Genomic DNA, 18,348 nt, shown 5'->3' with positions numbered 1-18,348 from the left:
AATCTGCTGTTTTAAAATTTATTTGATAAGTAATTTTTTTTAGTATAGAATAACAAACGGATTTTTTAAAAAGATTCTGCCCTAGCGTTTAGTATCGGCCCAAACCTGGAAGACAAGATTAAAACAACAAATACACGTGTATTCAATTCCTTGTACCGTGGTATTGGGCAGGCCGCATGAAAAAAGCATGCTTATGAAAATAGTTCAAAACAGTTAAAATATAATTATTTTAAAACTGATACATTTATAAACAAATTTGAATTGGAAAAACAAACAGAAAACATGACTTAAATTCATATTAATTTTTTATTTATAGAAAATCAACCTGGTAACAAAATGAATATAAAACAAATCCATACAAAAGGTTACATTCACAGGAATTTCATTTAATTATGGACGGCATATAGGTACAAATAAGTGTAGGACATGCAAGATAAAACTTATAGAATAGGATATGCAATGTAAAACTAAGGTCAATTTATAAATATATTGCAAAGTTGGTGATAATTGGTATCGCAACAAATCAGAATTTCATCAGTAGAATAAATTCATAAAACAGAGGATGCTAAAAAACCTTATTAATAAGTAATTTGGTCATAGCTGATTTTTTAAAAAAATAAAGAACTAAAATATCAACATTAGACAATCACCTAAACTTTGAAAATTAACAAAGTTTTAATAAAACAGTAGAAACAAGAAAATACAAACTCAAGTGTAAATTAAAGAGGAAAATATGGATTAAAAACACAACATAGGTTTTACATAAAAAATTAAGGTAGTTTTAAACAACATATTTCCCATAGTGTTTATTCTGCAAGTTTGATACTGCAAATTGAATTAAAAATTGGAAGCAAGACACCTTCCCGTGAATATTGAGTTTAACCAATGAGTTTCACAACTTTCGTGTTGAAATAAAATAAAAAAGAACAATGTACAAAATGCATTATCAGGTTCACGTAAGGGAGATAACTTGACTGATCCAATCGATATCGAAAATGTATTTCATGTCGTCATAACATCAATGATCATATCAATATATGATCGCCATGTACATAATTCTAAATGAATTAGTATAATGGACATATCACAGATTGTTACATGTTCATCAGCAGCACCAGATCTATTCTCGCGCGCATGCTCATTAGCATGTACAGCGCTTCCGGTTTGGTTGTGTCTGAAAGATTCTGTTTCACATCGAGTTCGATGCAAGTGCAAGTCTTTGTTTTCGAGAAGCAACCATGATCATGTCTCATGTTTATTTATCGGAGGAAGAGCGCCGTTTCTCTTGGGTTTGGATCTTTTTTCAGTACTTAGGGGAGGGAGTGAATTTTTGGGGCGAGAGGCAAACATGTTCTCAGAGGTATAATCCGAACTTGGAAGGGATGATTTCTCCTGAAACAAAAAGAAAGAGGTCATTGAAAAAGTGGACAAAGTTATGAATGTTAGTATCATATTCAAAATATTTGAGTTTATGTGCGAAATAGAAGAATGTTTGGTAAAATGCATGAAATTCATCACAAGTATAATTTACATTTCTTACTTTAATTTACCCCACTTACTTTCTTGACCTTTACAACTATATTGTTTATATATGTAAATATGTTTGGCCATCTTTGTGTTACAGTACCTCTTGTACCATTATATGGTGTTGAGTGAAAGAAACTGAACTGAACACTTTGACGCGTATAATAAACTACCTAAATTGGTATACATAATGAAAATTAACTGGAACTTGATTAACTTCATTAAAGCCATCGATTTACTCGCAAGTACGTGTGTAGTTGGTACATTGAACTAGAAATACATGTACATTGTATGTCAGCAATAGACAAATGCCATTTGAAATGGAACATTAATTTAAAAGCAACTTGTACGTTTAAATTCACATAGGTCTGAGTAGAAAGTAAACATGCAGACAGAGGGACTAATAATTTCTATAACTTTATTTGTATCATTTACTGAAGTGTTACATTTGGTCTGTACTGTGCGTTCATTTTGTATATCATATAAATTACATACATTTGTGAGACTGGTATAAGATGGCGGCGGAGTATCGTTGTCACTTTCCCCCGCAGACGTAGAAGCCTCGCTTTCCTGCACGTTCGGTTTTGTGAGCTGCGTTCGAGATGAAGGTCTGTCACCTGAGTAAGGCCTGGACAGGCGCGTGCGTGATAGCGGCCGTTCCTCCTTGGGCGCCGAAGGCTCTGCCCGGGTATTTGAAACGGTGAAAATATCATTTAAATTAGGCCCGGATTTTGCCTGCAATTCCTCTTCAGATATTTCATAATTCCCTGGTCTCTCAGCACTTTCTTCAGAAATAAATCCAATCTAGAATTAAAAAAAAGGAAAATAAATCAATCATGAAGACTCGCTTTCAGTTTTTGAAAACGTTCGATTTTAAAATATAGAAACTGTAAGTAAATATTAGGTAAAGTAATAGGTTACCTGTGTGGTTTTGATATAGTACGGGAAATTTTCATTGGCAGCTGACGGTCGCGTGAGTACCTGAAAAAGTCATAAACATGTTTTACTAGAATTCATTTTTCCTTTGGATACATGTACATGTATGTATTCTAAGTAAAAGGAGGTTTGTTTACATGTAAAACATTTTTTTCAGAACGTTATTTATTCTCCGATAAAAGTTACTTATAGCAAGAATGAAATAACTTACCAAGAATATCACGTGACCTAGCATCATGATTAACTGATCAACTCCGTTGACTATTTTCTCTCTAGCCCACTGTTTGATGGCATACACTCCTATTATGATGGCGATGGGGCCAGCCCAAAACCTAAAAATAACCCTTTCTTTGAATCAAACCCAGCATTCTTATTGAGAAATGGATTTGACAATGCATATAATTCTTTCAATGCATGTAATACTGTGGAATCATTTTGAATTAATTTGTGGGGAATCAATGTTCGTGGTTCGCCAAAATTTACTTGGTGCGTGGGGACGTAATTTCGTTGGTAGAAAAATCGGGCTAATTTTAATAAATATTGGACAAATTCTTGTATATAGTTACGTTCTTGGGGATTACCCACGAAAGTCACGAACATTGGTCCTCCACGAACAATGATGAATCCATAGAATGCAATGTCTTACAAAACTCTATATGCAAAACTTAAAACTGTTAAAATTCCACTATTAGCATAAAGAAATGAGAACAAATATCTCGTATGGTTAAATTCTTACCAAATTGTGTAGAGGACGAATAATGGATAATAGAATTTTCCATTTTTCCTGTGTTTTTTCAGCGTCAGGAAAAGATAGACAACAAAGATGACCCAGGCCAGCAGACGGAGGGCAATAAGAGCATAGCCGGGCCAATACTCGTAGATGTACAACACCTTGCCCGGGTCGAAGGTCTAAAACAATTCAGTGTATACCTCAATATAAATCTCAAACAGTGGTATTCAATGATAGGAATCGAAATTTACGTCATACATGTTATAAAAACAATTCTATTTGCATATCATATTTAATATATTCAAATTAATGTAATATTTAAGTTACAGGGTTTGTACTTGACCTAATATGGTTTATACATGGTCAGTAAATTTCATATGGAGGCTAGAAATATTGATTCAGAAGTTGTTTTGTCCCTTAGATTTGCAATAAATATGACTTTTTTGATAGATGTACGATATTTTTCCCATGACTTTTGGTATAACATTGTTACAATGCAAGGTTTCATGTAGACTTAACAGGTACTCATATAGATCAAGCGTCCACTTATAAAATAAGCAACTCAATTGCCAATGCTATAGGACGTGCACTTTGATTTTGCAGTGGCATAACATACTAGCGCATTCTTACGTTAGCTTCCACGATGTACAAAGTGGCGTAGGAAATGACGTAGACGGTGAAGAAGACGGAGAAGATGATGCTGGTCCGTGACTTCATCCTGCCCTTGATTATTGTGAATCCATCCGCCATCAGGAGCAACATCAGCATAAACAGCAGTGAGCTTAAGGCCCCAAACACCCGGGCTGTTTGAAAAAAAAATATAATGGTACCGTTGCTGATTTAGTTTTGACATTCAAAATGGCTTACTCCTTTCTTCTTTCTTTTTCTATTTTTTTTTTAATATAAATAAAATAATGAAGCAGTTTGTGTTTTACTGTTTCAAGTGTGTTATTTGTTGCATGAGGTGGCAGTGTCTTTATGTTGTTTGCAAACAACATTAAATTTCAACAACCATTCATTTCTTAAAACTTTTTGGTTTCTTTTTTTTTTTTTGCAAAAATATATCAAGTAAACAGTTTGTATAGTCTGTCCCAAGTTATTGCTTCCATCGCTTTTTGGTGATTTTTAATAAAATTACACATACCTGTGAAAGAAATACAGTTGAAATCGTTAAAAGGAAATATATCAAAGATATCTTCATTGAACAATTATCCCTTTCCACTCAGGAAAATTCACAGGAACGAAAACAGATTCCTTACGGAGATTTATAATGGAGAATGTTTACATCTTTTCTCCATTCGGAATACACTCGGAATACATCGCGCAACTTTTTAACGTTCTCATCCGGGCTTATTAATGGCTGTTGCAATGCAAAATCTCCGTAAACTTTCAATTTCGGGATGTGTATTGAAATCTGAAGTGGTAGAGGGGGGCGTTTCAAAACAGATAATCTGGACATTTTTTATATCAGTGGATGAACTTAGTTTGAGCACAAAGATATTTACTATTATTGAAATATCAAGCAAAAAGTGGTGGAAGCAAAAACTCGGGACAGAATATAGTAAATATTTGTATTTCTGTGTGTACATGCGTTTGAAAAATTCAAGATTTTTAAAAACCAATTTGAATTTTGATTGAAGCTAAAAATAGAACGTCATTTAAAGATTGACATCGTTACAAGTACCTGCTCGCTCTGTGCCAGTCTCCTTGTAGCCATACGATGAATATCTACCGTAGGCAATGCACCATAGCAACAGGTGAAACCACCATATCAACAGTGATGCAAGATAGATCTTGTAGGTCACGTGGAACATCTGTCTTGAATACAGTATAACTAGGTTTTTGGAAAGAAGAAAAAAAGATGCTTCATTAATTTAACTACTACCTTTATAAGAATATATCTTTTAAAATGTATCAAGGTTTTGCAAACGTATAAAAATTTGAAATAAGTTAATGAAAATTTTGAGCAACAAGTCTGAACGTAGAGAATTAATTCTTGGGGATTTTATATTTAGATGGGATATCTCGGTGATTTTCCCCGTAAGCGATGTATGCATTAAATATTACTGTGTTGAATCAACAGGATAGAAATGGATTTACAATGTGGAACACGGCACTTCAATATTTGATCGAGACAGATAACTCTGCTGTGATGACATTATTAACTCGACATAATGCAAACTCATGGAAGAAAAAAAAAAAACCCACACACAGTACGTCACAGTCGTCACAGAGTTTCTCAGGTGATGTTTAGATCTTTATCCCAAGAAGAGATATGACATATTTTTAACAAAATCATTACGTTAAATTAGGCCCAAAAAAAAATATTCCTGTTTCCTGTCACTTGACCAAAAAAATTCGGGTAGGTAGGTAGGAAAAAAATTTTATTTTTAAAAAATATTTTATTTTTAAAAACTTGGAGCATGTGTGTAATAATGAGAGAGATGTGTATTCCCAGTGTTCAGTATGTAAATACCGGGTAGATGATTTAAAATTTCCAAAGGTCTTTGTATTGTTGATGCATGTAATGTATAGAAAACAACAGGCAAAGAAAAAAAATAGATTAATTTTTTAATTAAAAATAAAAACTAATATTATTTTGTAAAATTTAATCTACGTGTATGAATGTATTTATCCTTTTCTGGATAAATATTTTTGTATTGTATTAGCTTAATGTCAATATCAACATGATTAATTAAATCACTCTCTGTACTTCCGTGTATTTGGGGTATTAGTCCATCCCTTTGACCCACTTACTACCATACGTTATTACCGTCTTCCTTGGAAGACGGTATAAAGAGTTGAAATAATTTACAGTCTCCGGACTGTGCACTTCTTCTCCTTTGTGATTGGTAGAAAATACATGATGTGAAAATTTACATTTATTTCATTGGTTGATATACTGTTCGGCACAAGGGAGATAATTTTCTGATGATCGTTTTTACGTACAACTTAACAATTTTTGTAGATTTCAAATCTTAAAAAGTAAGAAAACGAAATAACAATAAAAATGGCTCTTAGTGAAATTCAGGCTTTCATTTTTCTGTTAACTAGTTAAAAGCAATATTCTGTAACATCTATTGAAATAATTTGTACTTTTCTTTTTGTTCTGATTATACAAATACCAATGAAATTTCATACGGTATGACTAATATCAGAAAACAAGTTTGTATATTAGATACGGTGAAACTAATATCAGTAAAACTAAATGATACTGAATGGAGTTGTATTTTTACTACAGTGATTCAACCCTTCCTAAGATCTCTTTTTTCTACTACAGTCTATTTCAAATAAATAACACGCTGTAAATGATTTTTAATTTTAAGCACGCACGCTTAATAGGCACATATATTTTTAAAAAAGTTTGGCACGCTATTGCATGGAGAAGAATGCCACATGTATATAAACAATAATTAAATTGTCTTTGATAACTTGTTGCTGTTAAGAGTTTGCTCTAAAGACGGTAAGCTTTTTTTAAAAGCTAAACTTGTGTAGAGGATTTGTTAAATTCTCAAGATAATATAGAAAGCAGTTTTATGATAATTTTAACATTTATTGCAGTTATTAACTAATAACAGGTTTTTGACTAACTGTAATATCAGGATTTAAAGTAATAAACATTGTTTTTGTAATTTCCAATATACAGTATGTTGTTGCATCACCCGTATTTATAACCCCTGAAGGTAAGATAGTCGCAAGTTATTCACCACAAGGTATATTTATGCAGTAAAAATGTCTGTAGATTAATTTGCTATCATTCTTTCGCCGGTGAGGTTAATTTACACGATTATGAACTCAGAAGACTTGGTCATCTTCACTTCTCTTTCTGAGGAAATTCTGGCGAAGTTACCGATCACCACCATGATCACAAAAAAACTTTTAGGGTCGGAGGGTAGAAAATAGGGTCGGTCGGGCGACAGGAAACAGGATTAATTTTTTTTTGGCCTTATTTGATCCTAGCGCTGATGCTGGCAATCTAGCTAAAAGTGATGCCTAAATAAAACCTAGCTCATTGCAAAATCATAACTTCGAAAAGCGCGCTCTGAAATGTGCAAACAATATCTTCATGATATCAAGTAACTCACACATAACAAAAACGAATCTAGCAAAAATTCTACTTGTGAGAAATATATGTATATACATATAGTATAGTAATGTATCATATATGATTTAATAACTAAATGAACAAAAAATATGGAAATTTATTGAAAGATATAGATTTAAGGAAGACAGTATCCAACAGTCATGAAAATGCTTAGGTGGCATATTTGCACCACTGTAAGGCCAAGTTTCTTGAACAACTGCGTATATGTGTGACAGACATTGCAAAGAGAGTACGTTTAGATGGATGAGATATTTACATCAAATGAACCAAAATGAGGAAAATAGAAATCAACTCTTTATACATACAATGTATAAACTAGAATACACAGGAAATACTAATCCTGTAGGATTTCTAAAAATAGAATGTATCACCTATATAGCATAAAATCATTATCAACAAGATTTGTTTTTTCCCGACGAGTAATTTTCCAACAAAATTTTCACATAATGTGATTTTGTTCATCATGCCATAACTACTTACTTGCAAAGATCATAGAGACCATTGTAACGAAGAAATATAAAACCAAAAAGGCGATATCTGTCTGTAGGATGTCTGAAAAAAAGAGTATTTCATTTGAGTTAACACATTATTTGTTGAAACATATTAATCTATTTATTTCATCGCAAATAGCATCCAATAATTTATCGAATCTTTCTTCTATAGGACATTTTTTACCGTTCCTAACAGTAAGAATCATCGCAAGATGAATTAGTGCCATCTGGGTCTGGAAATGTGCCTAAATGGCACAGCTATATCATTCGGTCAACTTCATGTTAATTTTTAGTAACATTTCGGTTGGCACGTTCATCACCAGAATGGCAGATATTCATATTGCATTGTGCATTAAAACCATATGTACATGTATATACATATAATTATAAATACATAGAATGTATTTATGTTTTAAAGAAAAAAAAACATTTTTAAACTTATATAAATATTGAATGATTTGAAATGGAATCAGAAATGACGATGTAGTTCTTACATAGTTCGTCTGCTGAAAATTCTCTGTGCCACATGTCGTCACCATTCGTCATGTGGAATCGGAAAGTAATATTCAAACCGGTGCGGGTCTGAGTGGAGTAAAAAAGGAAGTAAAAAACCAAAAAAAACACTTTTAAAAGCTTATTCCTCGTTTATCTCTTTCATAATACTCATACTTTATATTATTGTTAATATATAGAGAAGCTCTTTTGAGAGAGCGAGAGAGAGAGAAAGAGAGAGAGAGAGAGAGAGAGAGAGAGAGAGAGAGAGAGAGTTAGTTTATTTTACCGTTTCAATTCTATCACTAGGACACCGACTAAGCACGAGGTACCACCACATGTCACGTGACGAGCTAAACTTCTGCGTATCCTTGCACTCCACATAGTCCACCCCACTGATCTGGATGTACTTACACCCAGAGTAAGAGTTCAGAGGACTAAGGGGCAGAATCTGTCCACGGGTGATGTCCAAAACTGCCTTTTTCTGTTCACATGTCTTGAGAAAAAAGCAGTTATAATACGAGGTTATTCAATTTACTGGAAAGTTTATTTTTGTCAGTTTTACGATCAAACACACGTGCAAAATCGTACTAAATTAGTAGATTATGGAAGCTAATTGCATACTTAGGCAAAATCATTGAAAGTTTTGAATCAATTTTTTGAATTTTGTTCATGACTTTTTTTTTGTAATATACGATATGATATAAAGTTATATAAAATATTGATTAAACTATTTTAACTTTCATATATGAAGTAAGGGAGTAAAGTTCACATGTACTAAAACATTGAATGATTTGTTGGAGGATTCACATCCTGTTGCATCTGTGATGAACTACATACATGTACATGACATTGCAGATAGAATAATACGAAAACGTCTTTATTCAAATCCACGTATTATGATCATATATTCAATACATACTTAGCATATAAACTTGATGATTGATTTAACGTGAAATGAGTAATCTGTTAAGTTTAACTTTAAACCATGTTGAAATGGATTACATAATCAACCAGCGCCCCTTCTTTATTATTCTATGAAAACTAGATTTTCCAATTGACGTGTCGTGTCCTCTTCGTAAAATATATCTTCGTTGAAATGGCAGCATTATTTAAACAAAAAGTTTACTGGACCTTTAAATATACTCCCCAAAACAACCTCTATTATATCCGTGGCATTCCATATACATGTGCATGCATAAAAATGGCAAATTTCCGTGATCTAACAATTGCTTGGCTCTTAATACATGTATTGTTGTTTTACTCTGGTTTGTTTTCAGCTTTTCTGTCAACCAAGACATTACCAAATAATTGAATTACTTAATGCAACGCGAAGTAAATTGTACAATTTATTCAGTGCTCAAAATTTGAAGTTTGGATTGATTTCATTTTTGCATACCGTATGTTATTTAAATTCTTCAGAGCCATGCTAATGTAGATATAGTCAAACGTGTATCTCGCATCGATTTCAGAAATATCATAATAAATTCATCAGTATGTACACATCGGCAGAAGGTTCAATACAATACATTATTTCAATCTGTTTTACTGGTGTGATTATTTAAGAAATAAACAACGTTATTTAGTGAACATGGCGTTATGAATAGCAATTGCTCTGCTGGCATATTCCATGATGCGCGCTAGCGCATCATGGAAAATATGCCAGCAGAGCAGTTGCTATTCATAACGCCATGTACACTAAATAATCGTTGTTTATTACTTATATTTGCATTTTACCACTCGCAAATACCCTGTATTAGCCTAGACCTTGACTTTTAGCTATTGCATCAAAATTCATCATTCAGACTGTAATGTATCTTTTTAATTCACATAGATTTGTTAACAGAATCAATGATATGTTATAACAGTAATTCTTTTAAAATATTATTATAAGACAGGTTTTGATATTTCAAAAAAACATCAATTTTATGGAGTTGGAGAAAAACACATCATGTATCGTATAGTGGTTTAAATCTAAAACGTCATTGAAAAGTATACGACGTCACACCTATATGACGTCATAGTATACACATGGAGCAATTGCGATTAGGTCAGTGGTCGAATTTGATCATTCATGTGGTCGAAATTACACCGAGACCGGTCGAAATTAACCCGCATGACATGTTAATTTACTTTTCTTCATATTACTGTGTACAGTGACAGTTTTTACTCGGAAGTAGAAAAATACGAGACAGGAAAGTAATCCGAACTATCCTAAATGATTTCAAACAAGCTCATGGGAATATCGTACAAAATTTGACACTAAAAGTTACGTATCAGTAAAAGTGGTCGAAATTACCCCGTTCTACCCTATAGAAACATAATTGCAGTTCCTCCGTATGGACTTACAGTGGGAAAGAACAATGCATATGCAAATAATATGTTTTACGGTGCTACCGTTCTGGCGAGCGCAGCAAGAATTACGCATACCTTGCATCATTGTCAACCTAGTGTTATTTAGGTATCAACAAATGTCAAAGAATGTTTGAGAGAGTATTGCTGTACAATAAGTATGCCAAAGGTACTAAATTTAATGGTTATGATACATACAGCGCAACCCCCTACCCCGAGAGAGAGAGAGAGAGAGAGAGAGAGAGAGAGAGAGAGAGAGTGAGAGTGCCCGGTCCCTGTTTGTAGGTTGTGTAATTTCCCACTTTTAAATTTAATGGTTTGACTATAAGCGATATCTACATAATTTTTTAAACTGTTTATTTTTTCATTTTATTCCTTTTTATTTAGTTCAAAATGCCCTATTGTTTATTTTCTTCCTACTCATATACTTATCTGCCTACTCTACATGCACGCACAATTAGCTTGAAAATTGATCGATATGGCAGTAAAGTATGGCTCTTGCTAGTATATATTTATATAATCTCTATATAAAAAAAATAAAAACAAATCATATGTCAATGAGGCAGGTATTGCGGTCCATACTGAAATAGCTAGTACACTCATTACAGATGTTTGATCCACCTCTAAATTTATCGCGGGAAATATAGCGCGAGAGCACTGTGACGTCATCCATGACTTTGTTCGTCTTTGTTTACGTTTCTCGACTCAATACGAAGGTATGGAAGCATATAACAAATCTTTTGAGTCTCGCCAAAGCATATGCGGTACTCAAAACGTGTCTTCAAACTTTAAGACACCGTAAATTACGAGTTAAAAATCGGCCATTTTTGGCATAGCACCACGGGTGAAAACATTAGAGAGCATTATGGGACGTAGACAAAAAAATTTGTTTGATGAACTGTAGGTTTAGCTCGTTCTTTTTCCCGCGCACACTGGTTCTTAGAGCTCGCTTCGCTCGCCGGCGCTGCGCGCCGGCGAGCTGCGCTCGCTATTAATGTATATTTACATATTTCAGTGTCTGTCTGCGATAACACTACGTATCGATTTTGTATTTATTACAGCCCAATAAATTCGAATGACGTATAATTGGGACGTAAGTGGGGTTTGCTTATTTATATTTAAATAATTAATTGTACAAATGCTGTACATAAAGTATAATATGTAAACGGTGTGACCGTTGAATCGAGCGCAGATTTAACACAGTGAGGTTGGATTTTTGTATGATAAAATCTATTTAAAACGCACACCGTAGGATCCGCCTGCATGGTTGCCTACTCATACCATTCGTCAAAGTTAAACTAAACGTCGCGTGCTCAGTCTTCATTATGACGTCATATTTCAGACGTAAAACGTTCAAGTTTTGTCTTCGGAAATAGCCGAAGAGAGTTACGTGATTCCGATTGTTTTTTATTTCTTCTTTCATTGTTCATCTATTTAATTCATATGAATGCCGATGTAATAAAATTGCATACTTTGTTCAGTATCTAAAAGATCAGTTCCTTGACGTTAATGTTTTTATTTTCCATCTGATAATTTGATAAGACATACATAGAGCAAGTCGTGTTTCTTGATTGAAGCACTACTGAAACTTATCTGGTTTCCTTTTTAATTTATTTTAATTCAAATTAATTTCTATTAAAACACTGGAACTTATTTAATCGAGTTCAGGGGCAATAAACATCGATAAGTACCAGTCAATCAATGATCGAACTAACTTTTTAAAAACAAAATGGCTGCCAATATGGCGGCGCCCAGGGCTGGAAGAAATTTTTTTTGGCCTTAGTACCCCTGATTCAACATTCATTTTTCACTGATTTTCTTATATATACGTGTTACCATTAATCCTCGCTTCGCGAGGCGGGCTTCTCCCGCCTCTCGCTGCGCTCGGTATAAATATAAGTAAAAAGAAATTTTATGAATAATATGAGGTGATTATTTCGGCCTGGGCATGATCAAATCTATCATAAAGCCCTTTGGGATTTATTGGATTTGATCACGCCAAGACCGAAATTATCACCTCATTATACTCAAAGAATGATTCAATATTTCTTAAATGGAACTGACAAATTAATCCGGAATAGTGTGTTTCAATTACCTTGGAGCTCTGGTACACATTGTCCCATATAGTTGGTCGATCATAGTAGAACAAAATATGTTGCCTCTCATAGGACTATGAACAAAAAGAATTGAATTTTCAGATTGTCTTCATATGGAATCAAACGAATCTTTTAAAATAATTTAATTGCTTGTTATATTTTCTTTTACCTTCGGGAATTGTATGAAATATTCTAGTTCACCACTTTTGCTCATGTAGCAAAATCTGCTTAAAAATATCCAGTCCTGAAACAGAAAAAATCGATAGAATTATTTTATTTTTACGTAAACGTATCTTGCGTGCACAACAGGAAACTGAAACTTTTACGTAAAAATGACGTTATAGTGATTAATGTCTGGCATTACCTGAAAAATATGATTGTGTTGATAATGTTTTTGATTTCGATGATGATGATGATTACGATAATAAATATGATTATTACGATGACGACGACGATGATTATGATGATTACGATAAAGATTATGATGATTATGATAATGATTATGAAGATTACGATGATGATTACGATGATGATTACGATGATTGTAATTATTATGATGATGATGACAGCAACGACGACAATGATGATGAAAGCAATTATCGTAATGAAAATGATGTCGTCAGTGATAAAGGTATTGATGACGATTGCAACCGTTGTGATGATGCTATCAATTCTGATATCGAACCACCCATAACAAAAGGAGAAATTATTGAAAGCGCGGGGGTCGGTGCCACGTTCAATAAATTATTCACGGCATTGACAATACTTATATATACGTACCTTCTGTTGACGTTCTATTGTAGAGCATGATATTAGAAAGGAAAGTTAATGATAGCTTTGTAAGCGGAGTGATAGGCCAAATAGGTCTGTATCCAATACTACATGTACGCAACACGAACAATGTCACGTTCTGTGTGGACTTTCATATATACAACGCACTTGTTAATATATCCGGCTTGGTACGCCCTCTGGCAGAAAACTCATAGTGAAATATATTTTGTAGCATGATTATCTGTGCATCTGATACACATGGCTGAATGATTTTTTTTTTAAATTTACTCTTCATTTATAGTACACTGTACATGTAAACAGATGTACATGTAAATTCCCCACAAAACGTACATCTTGTCTGTTTGAAGTGTTGTTTTATTTATAGATGGAATGAATTTTTCCTTTCTATTCGTCAAAATTTGTTGCTACAAAGAGACTATATATGGCCGACGCTAACATGTGCACGCACATTACATAACTTGAAATTTAAAAGTGTTACTACTATTCGGTGCACAATTCAGCACAAACTTGCATACACGGTAACCGTTGGCAACAGGGTAATAGAAAATCAACCAATTTTTAAAATGCAATCTATAACTTGCATTTAAAGATGGGTTTTAAACGTGCTTTAGTTCTAAAAGTAACGGTATTTTTTCTATATATTTTTTAAGTTTGTTGACATCTGATATTCAAGGTAAACTGAAAAGCTAGAGAGCAGTGATCGAGCGAATTCAATTACCGCCATCACATATTTCTGTTGTTATTTAGAGCTGCTTAGTCTTAGACCTTTAAGATTTTTATCACAGTCAAGAATACATAACTCTTTTGTTCAACCACGTTTTTAAAAAGAGGTTTATTACAAAATTTTTCTCTTCTTTAGTTGCATCAACACATAAAACCTGAAAGGGATACTTAAAGCCGGGGGGATTATCCCATGGAAATCGTTTGCCTGTAAATATATTTTAGAACACATCCAAATACGTATATGTATTTCTTGCGATACGAACGGCCTTGATTTGCCCATTTGAATCCCTGAAAACAGGGTACTAAGCAGATTAGAAGCAAACACCGTGAATTTATGTTTCAAGATATCAAAAACAAAGACACACCTATGCAGAATAATGAATTTTAGAGCGAGATCGGGTTAAGCAAACAACAGTGATACTTGTCTCGTTAACTTTAAGGGTCTGTAGACTAGCCCATTAAACGCATAAATCCAACTTTTACGATAATGAAAAAAGAAAGATTTGAGAATGATGGCCGCGGTATTTTCTTTAATCTCGACATTAACTATTGTAAAATAATACGTACACTATATAATATTTTGCGTGGTCTAAAATCGTTAGTGAGAAAACTCTTGCCCATCTTATAGTATCTATCAACTTTGCAACTGTTTTTATTCGTTTCATTTTTTGGCTTTTTGAATAGTAATGATAATAAATGTATATATGTTCATGTATCCAAGATTCAGTGATAGCAAACATAAAACTTCTTTATTTAGAGAGAATTTAAATCCACATACGTCAGTTTTCGTTCGATCTCTTCGCCTTAATGGCATTGAGCAATTGGTCACGCCTTGTATATACAGTTAGCAAAAGTTCCTAAGTACACCCGTCGTATGGAAGATTGCACAATATGAACTCCCCAAAGTTCTTCTATATGTATATATACCGTTGGTTGGTGCCTTGTCATTCAAAACAACATTAGCATTTTTCTCTATTCCATATCTACTTTTATCATTAATTTTTACGCATTTAAAAAACCTCTAGTTTATTTTATTTAGAATCGCATCCTCTTTTTAGGAAAATGTCTTGGTCCAATTCCCTTTTAATAATCTACTTGTGTTTACTTCAAATATATCTTAACATCTCATAACCCAAAGAGAGTTTGCTATTGGTTTGGCTCTTTTTAATACATTCACACTCCAGGGATGGGGGAAGGTTCAACTGTAACAGATATTAAATGTCTTTGATTTTAAAACACTTTTTTTTATAGCGAATACTTGTATTTCTTTTTACAATAAGATTATTCCCTGCACTACAGTGATAGTACTGTACAAGGAAAAAAATCTTTAATAATATAAAAAGAACATAGTATAAAGGACTGATATTTTAATAAAAAAGAATTATTTTCCTCGTAAGGTTATTATCAAAGTACACGGGGTAATCTTATTATAAAAGGAAATATTTGATTGTCAGGTACCTGTGAATATGAAAAGTTATAGTAATAGAACAGGGGATTATCTTTAATATTATAAAAGGAATATTATAGTTCATGAAATAATAATGTAATGAAAAGTAATATTTTCATCGTAAGGTACAGTGGATAATCGATATCGTATTATAAAAGAAATATCTTAACGCGTCAGGCGCCTGTGAATATGAAGATTTATAAAAAGGAAAAAAAGAGAAAAAGATATTTTCACTAACATATTGGTATCAAATAAAGTCCTCACCCTACATGTACTTGAATAAAGAGATACGGAAATTGTGAGGAAGAGGGGAGGGGGAGGGGGGGGTGGAGGTCATGCTTGATATACATCTTATTTTTATCAGAAAATGTGGTTATAAATGGGGAGGATAATGAAGATATGGGATACATAGCGGAATGGGTGATGTATAAGGATGCTGAAAATAGGGTAAAAGGTACATAATTATGTAGTATCTGTAATGACACGGCTATGGCGCAGAGTGTAAAGGCTTTGTATAATGGTTTGAGGGGCTAAGTAGTATACTAGTTCATCATGTTTATAGTGGAAAGAGTGCGATATGAGACTGTAGAGTACTGGTGGAGAGAAGCGGTGCGGATCAGAAACCCTTGACTTCGGAAGATGGGTGGAGGGGTAGAGGGTGGTATATCCTGAAGAATCATGAATCATTCACTCACCTCATTGTCAGAGTAAATACTTCCATCAACCCTCAGGGAGAGGACATTTTTCCAGGAAAGAAGCGCCGAGACCAACGCTATGAGGGTCCATTTAAAGGCAGCCATTTTTGTATCTATGCACTCGCTAGTGTCAAAACATCGCTCTAATTGGCAGTCCTCGGACGGTTGTAATGAACTATTCCCATTTATTCCCCATCACCTTTCTAAAACGGCAATTTCCACGGAATAGGTAACGGTCCTTTATCACTTTTATATTCCCTCGGATTATTGGGCTAGTTTTGTATTTCACTGAGGGTTCAGACGGAATTCCACAAGTTCAGGCGCTAAACAGTTAAAGGTATAGACCGTATTGATTTGTGCTTTCGAGATTATATTTGGGGTTCCCACAGGTAGAAATCGATTGCCCAGGTAGAATAAGCCAATAAATGAATTATCCCAGTCCGCGTTCATTGGTATCAACCATTCTCTGCCTTTCCAATGACATAAAACTGTTTCTGACGCGTTCATGGGGTGGTAATTGGTAAACCGGGTTACACAATATATATTAATCACCCGAAAAAAGGGACCCAGAAACAAACTTACAGGCATAATTTTTTACTAAAGAACCTCATCATGATTTATCTCTAATGAAATGAAATTAATTAACGGAACTCTTTGATTATAGTACCCAGCAGGAAGAAATATTACAAGAGGTAGTCATATTTTAAGAGGCACAATGTATTTATAGCGGAGGCTAAAATTTATATACCCTTCCCCACCCCTTGTGGTACCCTTTTAAATACACACAAAAAAAACATTGTATTGCAACGAATCGATGTACTTAATAGAATTTAAAAATCACGAAAATCTATTTTAGGAGAAAACATGCACCAATTAAAAAAATTCATAACTACGTGCTTGTGTAGGTAATCATAATCATATGGCATCGGGTTATAATTTTATTTCTGCAAAAAAGATTGCCATATCATTCAATTCAATCAGTACCCACACGTTATGGTCATCACAAGCAGAAGTTGATCTAAATTTCGCATATTTGATCGACTTTGTTTTTGCGCAATACCACGGTTCACAAAATGCAAACACTCATCTGTCAATATGTGGGTCGCTTTGCAAATCAGCTGATTTTGGTCAGGGTTGAGAGTTCAGAGCTTTTTCCTCTTTTTTCTAAATGACATCCACGAACTCCAATTAATTTTTTTTACAAGAGGCCGATGGGCCACATCGCTCTCAATAGCAACAACAGGCTCGATAAAATCAGCTTAATGGAATCATATAGTATAAAATATCTGGACAATGTTGTAAAATACATGTAGTTCCTGTATAAATAAAAACCAATTTTCCTCCTGGATATTCTTATGTTTATAATTAGGTCCCTTTTCTAACAGGATGATTTTATAGTCATATCAGATGTTGAGCACTGCAATTCTCAAAAAGATCCACAACAATTGTATATGGGATATAAACCTACATCAAACTCTAATTTAAACATATTTTATTGAATAAATCCAATAGGATTGGACAACAGGCATAGCCTATACGTGTATGTATATCCTCTCCTTGTATAATAGTTCAAGTTACATAAATTTTTATAATTACATGTATATAGGATAATATACATATCTCACCATAAACATGTATCATCAAACTCTGAACCCCTTGTGAGGCCAAGAACTGTCCAGTGACCAAAGTCTAAACAATTTTAAACAATTTGTCAAAATACGTACAAATAGGTAAACTCATATATTATAACATTTCAGTTTTTGTGAATAATAAAAATGCATTCCTTTGTAAAATTGATTTTATTGAATTTGAATCTTCATTCTCTGAGGTTGCATTCACGTAAGTAACAGCTTTTCTAGAAAAATGGGTTTTTTAAAAAAAAGATTTCTATTTATATATTCCTATTTTAACATTTGTCCATCCCCCTGTTGAAACTCCATTCTACACATTAGGATGATAACTTGA

The 18,348-nt window shown here is 33.5% G+C and overlaps 1 protein-coding gene across 1 annotated transcript; it reads right to left on the bottom strand.

Annotated features, from left to right (window-relative positions):
- Positions 1-287: 287 nt before the first annotated feature.
- LOC128155557 (transmembrane protein 145-like) lies at positions 288-16,766 on the bottom strand. Its single transcript, XM_052817325.1, has 13 exons — positions 16,384-16,766; positions 12,896-12,970; positions 12,726-12,800; positions 8,568-8,774; positions 8,281-8,368; positions 7,776-7,847; positions 4,875-5,024; positions 3,821-3,993; positions 3,197-3,369; positions 2,672-2,792; positions 2,446-2,505; positions 2,020-2,328; positions 288-1,392 (listed from the first exon to the last, which is right to left on the bottom strand). Exons 1-13 carry the CDS (start codon positions 16,486-16,488, stop codon positions 1,243-1,245), a joined length of 1,758 nt encoding a protein of 585 aa, XP_052673285.1. The 5' UTR covers positions 16,489-16,766; the 3' UTR covers positions 288-1,242.
- Between the last annotated feature and the right edge of the window lie 1,582 nt (positions 16,767-18,348).

Source organism: Crassostrea angulata, chromosome 7, assembly GCF_025612915.1.
Source record: "Crassostrea angulata isolate pt1a10 chromosome 7, ASM2561291v2, whole genome shotgun sequence".
Classification (NCBI taxonomy): Eukaryota; Metazoa; Mollusca; class Bivalvia; order Ostreida; family Ostreidae; genus Magallana; species Magallana angulata.
Note: the sequence above shows the minus strand (reverse complement) of the source record. Positions and strands in the feature narration are given on the sequence as shown.